Here is a 12,237-nt window from a genome sequence, read left to right on the forward strand (position 1 = left end):
AAATGTCCGTCAACTGATGAGTAGATAACAAAATATAGTGTGTTTATACAATGGAACATTATTCATACATAAAAAGGAATGAAGTACTGATACATGGTTCAACATAGATAAACAGTGGAAACATTATGCCAAAAGAAACCAAACACAAATGGCCACACACTGTATGATTTCATTCATATAAAATGTTCCAGAAAAGGCAAATTTATAGAGATAAAAAGTAGATTATTGATTGCTTAGAGCAGGGGGAAGGGAAGGAGAGAATGGGGAGTGGCTGCTAAAGGGTTTTTTTTTTTTCTTTTTAAAATTAATATATTTTGCTGTTTAGAGCTGTTTTAGGTTTACAAAAGATTAAGCAGAAAGTACAGAGTTCCCATGTATCCCCTTTTCCTCTACCCTTCCAGTGTCTCCTATTACTAACATCTTGCATTAGTGTAGTACATTCATTACAATTGATGAACCAATGTTATTAATAAATCCAAAGTCTACATTAGGGTTCACTCTTTGTGTTGTACAGTTCTATGTGGGTTTGACAAATGCATGTTATCATGTATCTGCCATTATAGTATCATACAGAATATTTTCACGGCCCTAAAAATCCTATGTTTCACCTATTCCTCCCTCCCTCGCCCCCAAAATCTTGGCAACCACTGACCTTTTTACTACCTCTACGGTTTTGTGTTTCCAGAATGTCATATAGTTGGAATCACATGGTAGGTAGCCTTTTCAAACTGGCTTCTTTCACCTGGCAATATGCATATAAGTTCCTCCCTTTTTGTGACTTAATAGTTCATTTCTTTTTGTTGCTTAATAATATTACATTATATAGCTATACCAGTTTATTTATAAGAGGTTTTTTTTTTAAGGTAATGAAAATGTTCTGGAAAGATAGTAGTGACCATTACACAACTCTGTAAATATATAGTTGACCCTTGAACAATGAGAGGGCCAGGGGCACTGACCCCCCAAGCAGTCAAAAAAAATCCATGTGTAACTTTTGACTCACCCAAAACCTAACTACTAATAGCCTCCTGTTACCTGGAAGCCTTACTGATAACATAAAAAGTCAACTAATACATATTTTGTATATGTATTAGATACTATATTCTTATAATAAAGTAAGCTAAAGAAAATGTTATTAAGAAAATCATAAGGAAAATACATTTACAGTACTGTGCTGTATTTACTGACAAGAGTCCACATATAAGTGGACCCACACAGTTCAAACCCATGTTGTTTCAGAGTCAACTGTACTAAAAATCACAGAATTGTATGCTTTAAAAGGATGAATTTATGGTATGTGAATTATTTTTTTGTGAATTATTTTTCAATAAAGCTGTTATCTTAAAAAGATAGTGTTACTAAGGAATGTATGAATCTTAAAAAGCAGAAAGACTAGCAGAAAAGGAAGTATCAAGATGGCATGAAGACACAAGCTTATGAGGAGAAAGAATATAGAGGGGAGGGGTCAAGCCTAAGGGTTCTAATCTATGAGTTTACAAAGGCTGAGAATTAACATACAACTACTGGATTTAGCCAAGAGGGAGTTCCTGATAATTCTAAATTTAACCATTACAGAGAAAGAAAAGAACCTAGTCCGCAAAGGCCTGAGTGTGGATGGCACAGGCTTCCCAGTCAACAAGTTTTTCTTTTTTTTCTTTTTTTTTTTTTAAGACTTTACTTACTTATTTGACAGAGAGAGAGAGAGAGAACACAAGCAGGGGGAGTGTCAGGCAGAGGGAGAGAGAGAAGCAGGCTCCCTGCTGAGCAGAGAGCCAGACGTGGGGCTCAATCTCAGGACCCTGGGATCATGACCTGAGCCAAAGGCAGACGTTTAACTGACTGAGCCATCCAGGCGCCCCAACAAGTTTTAACTTTCATAGGAAGAGGAGTGAGGAAGGCTCCAGTGTCCAGACTAAATGCTATGGACTCACTATGGACAAGGTCTTGAGTTAGGCACTCTACATGTTATCTCATGTTATTTCATACCATTTCAGGTGAGGGAAACAGCATTATGCTCATCTTTTTCAGGTAGAGAGGGGAAAATTAATTCCTTTATTCAATAACCATTTATTAAACACCTACCACACCCCAAACTCTGTGAAACTCCAGGAATATTAATATAAGATGGGGTCCTAAACTGTGAGGAATATAGACTCAAGAAACGCAGCAGACGTGAAATAAACAATAACGTCATAAAGGGCATGATATCAGCGTATAAAGGAGTGGAGGGATGCATGTATAAACACACACACACAGATGCATAGTGATCTCTTTATTTTATAGATGACAAAATTTTAGTTCAGAGAATTTTAGTATCAGAGCAAGATCCAGAACCTAAGACCCCTGATTTGCATCATAGCAACTTGTCATGAGTTAACTCACTATCATCAAGTATGACTATTCCCCCAGATTTCATGGTAGGACTGGTTGACTTGATCATATCATGCCCTGAAAAGGCTCTAAAACTGACAGGTGCTTTATATGCCCTGCTATATTAATGCTACAAAGTCATTCATCTACTCCAGCTCACTGTGACATTGGGCACTTGATGGAGGGTGGTGGCGAAGAGGTTAACTAACAAACTTTTTCATTTTATGCTTCCTTGAAATTTCCCTCTACCATTGTGGCTCTCCATGCCCACCAAGTGAAGTCATGCCAATCTATTCCTTAAAAAATTCTAATTTAGCTCTTCCTCTGTACTCCTACTACCCATATTAGTCCGAGCCCCACTCACAGGTTATTACAATAGGTTCTCAGTGGGTCTTCCTACCATCTCTCCTTTTCCACTCCCACTTTCCTAGCTAACCCATCTTGCAAAGAGCTGCCAAGTTAAGCTTTCTTTTCAGCTTATTAAAATAACTTTGCTGTATTTTCCTTCATTGTAAAAAAGTAGTGTCTGATCATTATAGAAAAAATAAACTTTAATGGCCCTCTGGCCATGTTACTCTCCAGCGCAAGAGAGGATCTCTGACTCCACACTGCTTACTAGGTCATCATATCCAGTATATCAGTTTGCTGTGGCTGCTGGGACAATTACCACAAACTTGGTGGTGATTAAAACAACAGAAATGTATCCTTTCTGTTCTGGAGGCCAGAAGCTTGGCAGGGTTGCACTCCCTCTGAGACCACAGGGGAGAATCCATCCTTTACCTCTTCTGGCCTCTAGCAGCTATCAGCATGCCTTGATTTGTGGCCCTATCAATCCGATCTCTACCTCTGGGTCACACTGCCTCCACGCCTGTCGGCCAAATCTCCCTCGGCCTCACTCTCCTGAGGACACTTGTCATTGGATTTAGGCCCACCCAAATAATCTAGGATAAATTCTTCCTCTCAAAATCATTAACTGAATCACATTTTTTTTTCCGAATAAGGTAATATTCACTTTTACCATATAAGGTGATATTCACAGGTTCCAGGGATTAGGATACAGATATATCTTTATAGGGGCCACCATCCAGCCCACTTCATCCAGGCTCCTGCTCACCGAGCCAATCTTCTCTTTCTTACTCCCAACAGGGGCATCATATCAAGTCATGCCTCCTTAGGACCTCACCCCATCCCCTGCATTCCCTCCTATCTTCGCCATTTCTCTAAATGTTCTCTCCATCTCCCCAGCATCCAGAACAGCAAACGTTTATGCTTTCTTTGGTTAGGGTAAGCTCTAGCTCTCTTCCTCTGAAGCTCTCCTGGACAATCACCCTCTTCCCATATGTCATTTTTCTTCTCCCAATGTCGGGAACATATAGTGAACACATTGAATTTATATGTTATATTGGTTTTTTTAGTGGCCTCACATACTTAAGTTCTATCTCCTCCAAGTAACATGAGCGCCTCAGGCCCAAAAGCTGTGTTTTCTACTTCCGCAACCTCAGCTCTATCCAGCCCAGAGCCAAGCATTTAGGAGGCATTTATTAAAAGACTGATCATTTAATAAATAAATGCAAAGAAAAATTAGGAACACTATGAAACTGACTTAAGTTGATATCACTACTATGACTGCCAACTTATAGAAACTGAAAAGAAAAAAAAAACCTCCCTCATAAGGGATACAAAATCTGAAAAACCAGTTAAGAACCCTTAACTACTTTCCCACCCTTTTTGCACTTATTTACATCCTAATGCTCTAATTCTTAAGGCAACTCATAAAAGTTTCAAGCCGTTAAGTCGAACAGAATTATCGCAGCATTTACACGAAGGGGTAGGTAGCAACACCTCCAGCTAAAAACAAAAAAGAGCAGGAGGGCTTGTTTCACTCTTTTTAAAGACGTGAAGTGAAAAGTTATCTCCAACTGCTTAAAGAAAAATAAGATAGATATGAATGTTCCCAGCTAGTGCTCTTTACCACTTTAAAGAAAAAACAAGTAGCTGCATTTTCATTTGGTGTTAAGGCTCCCAAAACTTCCTTCACAGCTGTGGGTTAGGCCTTTTATTTACCAGATCTTCAGAAAGAAAGTCTAATCACATCTTCCTGCTGCTAACCTTTCTGCCAGTTTTTCTAGTCAACGGAAGGAGAAAGAAGATAAAGTAGGCCTCTCTGAACTGAGAGTTAACTCCTGCCTCTCCTCTCCCAACACCTATGCCTGCCCTGGCCCCCAGCTCTGATTGTTTGAAGCTAAATATAATACTACATATATTTGAGCGATGCCTGAAACTGTTACAAACTGACTCACTGAAAGTGGTCTATACCTAATTGTCTTTGCTTCTTTCCTGCCCACCGCTTTCTCAACCGCCACATTTTGGCTTCCACCCTATCACTCCAGCAAAAATTCTCTTGCTAGGTTCATAAGCAATCTCCTATTTTCCAAGTCCAACTGATACTTTTTCACTGTTTCCTTGACTCCCCCTTTTTTTCGTAGCATCTCATATTGTAGACTAAGTCCACTCTTTAAAATTCTCTGTTCCCTTAGATAAATGGCATAATAGCCTTTTTTGTTCTCGTTCTCCTGTATCACTAACCTCTCCTTTCCCGTTTATGTTGCTGAGTCCTATTCCTCAGCCCCATCTGATCATTTTATTGTTTTCTAGGGTTTTGTGTCTTTAGCTCTCTCTTCTGTCCACACTCTTCATCCCTGAAGGATTTTATGCATGCTCCATCAACCACAACCCAAACTCTAATAGTCTCAATATGGTCTTCAGCTCAGGCCTTTCTTATGAGCAATCTAACCGAGCTGGTGCAGTCAGAAAGCACTAGCATTTGTCGAGAACCCATGAGGTACTAAGTTCTTTTGGTATGGGCTCACATATATACAGCTGACTCTTGAACAACATGAGGGTGATGGGTGCCAACCCCCAAGCAGTCAAAAAACCGTCTGTAACTTTTCACTCCCCCCAAAACTTGACTACTATTAGCCTACTGTTGATTGGAAGCTTTGCCAATAACATAAAAAGTCAATTAATGCATATTTTGTATGTTATATGTATTATATATTATAATCCTACAATAAAGCTAGAGAAAAGAAAATGTTATTAAGAAAATCATAAGGATGAGAAAATATACTTACAGTACCGTACTATATTTATTTTTTTAAAAATTCACGTGTAAGTGGATCTGTGCAGGTCAAACTTGCATTGCTCAAAGGTCAGCTGATTTTTTTTTTTTTTTAAGTTCTATGCCCAATGTGGGACCTGAACTCACGACCTGAGATCAAGAGTCGCATGCTTGGGGCGGCTGGGTGGCTCAGTCAGTTAAGCGGCTGCCTTGGGCTCAGGTCATGATCCCAGTGTCTTGGGATCAAGCCCCGCATTGGGCTCCTTGCTCAGCGGGGAGCCTGCTTCTCCCTCTCCCTCTGCCTGCCTGCTGCTTCCCCAGCTTGTGCTCTCTGTCAAATAAATAAATAAATAATCTTAAAAAAAAAGAGTTGCATGCTTTACCGACTGAGTCAACTGTTATTACATTTAATTCTCACAATAATTTATTAAAGTTTTATTAACCCATCCAATGAAGAAATTCAGCTTGGAAAAGATGAAATAATCTGTCCAAAATCGTAGCAGTTTGAAAGTGGTAGAAAGATTTGAACTTTGGTTATATGTCAAAATCCATGTTCTTTCCTAATTGCACCATCTGCTTCTAGTCTTATCCCAGTTCCTACATCTTTCCCCTAATCCATTCTCCATATAGCCATTAGCATTTTTTCCTTCAAAGACGCACATCCGATATTGTCAGCTCTGCTTTAAAATCCTTAACGGCTCCCCAACATCTATGGCCTTGGTTTTTATTTTTATTTATTTTTTTTTTAAAGATTTTATTTATTTGACAGAAAGAGACACAGCAAAAGGGGGTACACAAGCAGGGGGAGTGGGAGAGGGAGGAGCAGGCTTCCTGCTGAGCAGGGAGCCCGATGCGGGGCTCGATCCCAGGACCCTGGGATCATGACCTGAGCCGAAGGCAGACGCTTAACGACTGAGCCACCCAGGTGCCCCTGGCCTTGGTTTTTAAACTTCGTTAAGCATATGAGCCACTCAACTGGGGAGCCTAATTAAAATTCAAATTCCCAAGCCCCATTCTCAAGATTCTGGGTCAGCAGGTGTTTTCTTTATTCCACACTTTGAAAAATACTGACCAGGGCGCCTGGGTGGCTCAGATGGTTGGGCGTCTGCCTTCGGCTCAGGTCATGATCCCGGAGTCTTGGGATCGAGTCCCACATCGGGCTCCCTGCTCCTTGGGAGCCTGCTTCTCCCTCTGCCTCTTTCTCTCTCTCTCTCTGTCTCTCATGAATAAATAAATAAAATCTTTAAAAAAAAAAAAGAAAAATACTGACCAAAATTTGTTAGCTTAACTTGCCAGGCATATCATGATCTGGCCCCTGCTTATTTTTCCATCCTTAATCTCTGCCCATGCCTCTACTTGTGCTTTATGCTCTAGCTCAGGGGTCAGTAACCTATAGCCCTGCTGGCCCAGCCTGTTGCCAGTTTTGGTAAATAAAGTTTTATTAGGGGGCGCCTGGGTGGCTCAGTCGGTTGAGCGACTGCCTTCGGCTCAGGTCATGATCCTGGAGTCCTGGGATCGAGTCCCGCATCGGGCTCCCTGCTCAGCGGGGAGTCTGCTTCTCCCTCTGACCCTCCCCCCTCTCATGCTCTCTCTCTCTCTCTCTCTCTCATTCTCGCTCTCAAATAAATAAATAAAATCTTTAAAAAAAAATAAAGTTTTATTAGAACACAGCCACACCCATTCATTAAGTTCCACCTATGGTTACTTTTGTGCTAAACGGGCACGGTTGAGTAATTGCAATAGAGATCAAAATGGCCGGCAAATAATTACTATATGGCTGTTTACTGAAAATTTGCTAATTCCTGCTCTAACTTATAGCATAATACTTATTATCCAGTGCAGTATGCTTTAGTGCAAGATATTCCTTCTTTCCCATTTTCTGGGGTACTCCTATTCTTCCTCACAGATTCACTCCTACTGTGTGAACCCGTGTCTGACATGCCCAGACAGGCACCCATTCCTATTGCTCCAAAAGCACTTTGCCTCTATTGCCCTTATTTTTTACCTCACTATATTATAATGACTGTTCTATATGTCTGCTTAGCCCTTTACTGAAATGTAAGCTCCCAAGAATAGTTATAAACTTTTTCACCTTTGTATCTGTCTAGCATAATGCATGTACATATTAGGTGTCCAACAAATATTTAGTGAATTAATGAATGAACTTTTCTGAAAACCTTAAAAGAGCTAATCATTCTGAAAAAGAATATGTAAACTTAGATTTCAACTGGTTTCTGTATTATTGACATTACTCCTTAGGGTTAAAACTATCTTTTGAGGTACCCTAGGTAAAATATGCATGTAACCTAGACAGGAAAGGAAAGCACATTAGAGCTGTCAGAGATTTGTTTAGTAGAGGAGCTGGCTCTTCTGTTTTGGCCTTGTGGATAGCACTGATGAAGAGGAGAATAGGAAAAGCAGAAAATATCTGGATTTTGTGGCACTGCTCAAGGCGGGTAGCTCCAACTACAGCAAAGGATGGATAAAGGGTCAATAGGATTCAGGGTCCAAAGGACAGATCTGGGAATGTCAAAGACATTTTTTGGCCAAGTTAAAATTTTTGCGAAAACCAATGCTACTCAGAACAACTGAATGGAACAGAAGACCCAGTCTTCTTACCTAAAAGGAAGGTGTGAGAAACCTTATTTTCAGATAATTGTGTGTAATACAGGTAGACAAGAGGTCTATGAAGTCTATGAAGGAGAACAGCGTCCAAATTAGCATACTGTGGCCAGCACCTGGCCCATTCCCTTGTCAGTTGCTCAACTGAATCTTGATGCCCTAAACTGTCAGGCAATACAGGATGGCAGTCTTTTACCAGCTTAGTCTGTGGCAGGAACATATCTAGTCTAGGATATCTCAATTTACATCAGTCACTGATTCAATAAACATAAAAGTCAAATATAAGATAAAAAAAATAAGAACCTTCTGCCTATGATCAAAGCCTCTGAAAATAACACACTTTTATTTTCTTTGTAATTGAATGCAGCAGGTCAGGAAGAAGCTTTCATAAAAAGAAGCACTTCTCCCTAGTGGGGGACATGCAGGTGGGCTCAGGAGACTACCTTTCTCACACAATCTGACAGTTAAATACACAGCTTAAGCTCATTTCATGCCCCATCCCATTGCCCCGTCCCATCTTGGGCACAGTTAGGAACAAAGGGTAGTGTAGGTATAAACATGGCTGCAAATGTTAGGAATAACACGCAATTAAGAATTACTAAAATGAACATCTCAGGTACCAAGTGTACTGTGCCAAGGACCAAAGAAGTCACTCCTGGATAACAATAACATTTTTTGTGTGTGTTTACTATGTGTTAGACTCTGTACTCAATGCTTTATAATAATGCATTATCCCTAATCCTCAACAAAGCCTGTGAAAAAGTTATTGACATTTATCTGTTAAATAACAGATAAAATGGAAACTCAGAAAGGTTAATTAATCAGCCAAGATTTTTCTTTCCCAACTGGCCCACAGGAGATCTACTCAGTCAGTGTTTGAGCTCTGCTACTTAGCACTTTCCCATGCCCCCACTTTTGGATGCCCATCTACCTCTTGCTTTATTTTTGCCATGTGCCATTGTCTATATATAGTCTGGCTGGGTGGCTCAAATGAGCACACTGATTAATAAAGCCCAATCACTATTAGTGAGTACTCTATGCTGTATCAGGCACATTGCGAGATGGTAGAAAGGCAAAGCTGCACTCCCATTCAAATCTGTCCTACTCTGACTCCAGAAAGCTAGGTGACAGAATGTGGAGAGCTCCTGGCAAACTCATTCATCAAAACTGATGAAAACAACTCAGAAGGGGCGCCTGGGTCAGCACTGATGAAAACAACTCAGAAGGGGCACCCAGCCAGTTAAGCATCCACCTTCGGCTCAGGTCATGATCTCGGGGCCCTGGGATCAAGCCCCACCCTGTGTCGGGCTCCCCATTCAGCGGGGAGTCTGCTTCTCCCTCTGACCCACCCTGCTCTCTGTCAAATAAATAAATAAAATCTTTAACAAGATTATTTAAAAAACCCAACTCAGAATACAGAATCTTTATCATCATCACCTGTTTCCCTGACCTGCTCATTCAAATACTGTCTCTCTGTAACTGCTGCTCCTGCCCAGTTCATCCTCTTCCTGTTCCCCTGGCCTCGCTGTCAGCCAGTTTGTCATCCTTTATGCTCTCCCGTCATACTTTATGCACAACCACCATAATTCCAAGCCCCAACTCTCACCTCCCCTTATACAGGAGAAAATGGAACCTGAGACTCCATCACCTATATATACATAATGTGAGGAGAAAATGTGTTTTGTACGTATGTATGTCTATACTAAGAGGACAATTTAATTCTGCAGGACTATAACAACTGGAGTACAGAAAAAGGCGGGGCTGGGAGGTTCCAAAGACTTAAGGGCTGCTACATACTTCCTGACTGCTGGAAGAGCAGTCCGATCTTGCTGTGCATGGCATTTAAATATTACTCATCCACAACTACGACGTGCATTCAAAGTGAAAGTAGTGTATTCACAGAGGCACTATCCATCCAGAGACATGTGGAATGGATTTTCTTTTCCATAATCATTAAAGATTTTAAGAAACCGCTGGTTTCTAAAAAAAAAAAAAATGAATTAAAAAGAATGAGAACTGAGTTAATTTTGCTTACCTGTGAACCCTACAGGAAGTAAGTTATGGATAGTCTACCCCCCAGATTTAACTTCACTCTTAGGGAAAACAATAAAATTTTATACCCTCCACTACAGTTTGCTAGTTTTAGAAATAACTCCTATGTAATTTTATAGGTAAGTAAAATAACTCCAAATCCTAGGTATTTTTCTTGGACTTGAGACTATTGAAGACTTTGAGAAAGTTATTAAATGTCTCACAAGTCTGAAAAGGAAAATAAAAATTTTATAGAATATACTGTGAGAGTCTCAAATTACGGAAATTAAAGAACAATGTTATTTTAGCAACCTTAAAGAACCATAACATTTTCTGCAAAAGATAATGGATACAGTATTCAGATTTACTTTCAAAATTAATACTGAACAATCAAGCTAGCAAGACTTCCATGGAAAAATTATTTTCTAATGTTTCTGGAAAACTTTCGGAACTCCCCCTTTCTGTCTTGGAAACACCACTTCCAGTTAGGGTTTGCTACTTCACAAGCAAACTGTTTCTCCAGGTGAGTCTCAATTCCAAAGTACTGCGTTGGGCTTTCCCCTCCATCTATCACTTTGCTCAGAGCCTTCTGTAAGAACAGGAAGAGGAGATAATGTAGAATAAAGCAAGCAGTGCAGAGAACCTAGAAATTTTTTCATTCTAAGGATGAGTGAGACAAAAACGTGAAAGCAGCAAAGTATTACTGGTTTGGTGGAGGGAGAAAGGGCACCCAAACAAAGGAAGATCCTAGCTCGAAGTATGCCAGAGACTGTGGAAAGTAAGACCTCTGAAAGGCAAGAGAAGGAGTGATTTCTACTTCAAAAATTGGCAAAGTCAAGAAGTCTGACTCCTTAAAAAAAAAAAGTTCAATTTCCTAAACATTCTAAAACATCAATAAGCTAACCATCCCTATCTTCCATGAACTAAAACTAGACAACACTAAGGTGGGTAGACATAAAGACAGAAATAGGTTATATGTAACCTATATGAATTAGCCAATAATGAACAATGCCTGTTAGAATCATAGGAATAAGTGATTTGGATGGCAAAAGGGGGATGGTGGTAGGATGTTAAGATAGATTAACAAGAAGGAATTCACTACTTTTCTTCGAGACGGCTTTCTGGAGGAGGTTAGATTATGGACGAATAGCAACAGGAGCTTAGCAGAGTGTTCCAACCAACCACAGGAAAATAGCTCAGAGGGGGGAGTGAACTGATGATATGAATGGGGCATTGAGTAAGGGAGCCTGAGAGAATAAAGGGGAACCTTCAAGGGGAATAGGGCTGGTTCAGGGTGCCCTAATTAAGGTCTCCAAACTGGAGAAAGTCTGGGAGGGGGGCAGGGAAGGCAAAAAGAAAAAGCACGGTACTTTCTTCACTTATTTCGCTAGGCAAATCAAGGACTAGGGTTTGCACTACCTGGAAAAGCTGACAAACAGGCTTGCCCTGGGACTGAAAAATTTCCAGAGGAGAGGGCCCTTTCTGGAAAGACGCAGCCCCCCGATCCCTGAATTCCTGGTTGAGTACCATGGGGTAATAACTGGAGGCGCAGGGATGTCTAAGGCAGGTGTTTCCTGGGTGTTGGCGTGGCTACCAGGCTGAGGTTCAGCGGCGGGTCTAGCACTTAGCGACAAGCAGGCGGCGGCGGCGGCGGCGGCGGCGGCGGCGGCAGCTGCGCGTGCAAACCACAGGACTTACCTTACTGTCATCCATCTCGGCGGACAGGCCGGCCTGGCCAGGCGCTCCCTCCCCCTGCCCTCCCCCGGCTCAGCCGGCCTGGCCCGGCCCGGCCCCCGCCCCGGGGGAAGAAGGGGATATGGTTCTGACTGTCTCCTCCTCTCGCCTAACAGTTCGCTTCCCTGATGCCACAGTCACGGGGACGAGGGACCAGTTCAGGAATGACAGAGCGGACCCTGGAGGCGGCCCAAAACGCCTCCTTTCGCCGCCGCCGCCTCCTCCTCCCCCTCCATGACAGTCTCGGGGTGTGTTTACAGACGCCCTGGAGAGCGGCCCGGACGGGAGGGTGGGTGGGAGTACTGCTCGCGGAATGGCCTCTTCGGTTGCCGTAGTCGGCAGCATTCTGGGGATTGTAGTTT

The 12,237-nt window shown here is 41.6% G+C and overlaps 1 protein-coding gene across 2 annotated transcripts in view; it reads right to left on the reverse strand.

Moving 5' to 3' along the window:
* Positions 1 to 12,165, reverse strand: part of CREBL2 (cAMP responsive element binding protein like 2) — a 32,665-nt gene extending 20,500 nt beyond the window's left edge. Inside the window, exon 1 of one of the 2 annotated variants that reach the window (XM_027592847.2) lies at positions 11,840 to 12,165. In XM_027592847.2, coding sequence (XP_027448648.1) covers positions 11,840 to 11,854 — 15 coding nt within the window. In that variant the 5' untranslated portion in view covers positions 11,855 to 12,165. Of the gene's footprint in view, positions 1 to 9,907; positions 10,035 to 11,839 lie in introns of those variants that run through there. The other variant, XM_027592846.2, reaches the window with a different exon arrangement.
* Positions 12,166 to 12,237: the final 72 nt, after the last annotated feature.

This window comes from Zalophus californianus, chromosome 9, assembly GCF_009762305.2.
Source record: "Zalophus californianus isolate mZalCal1 chromosome 9, mZalCal1.pri.v2, whole genome shotgun sequence".
Taxonomy (NCBI): Eukaryota; Metazoa; Chordata; class Mammalia; order Carnivora; family Otariidae; genus Zalophus; species Zalophus californianus.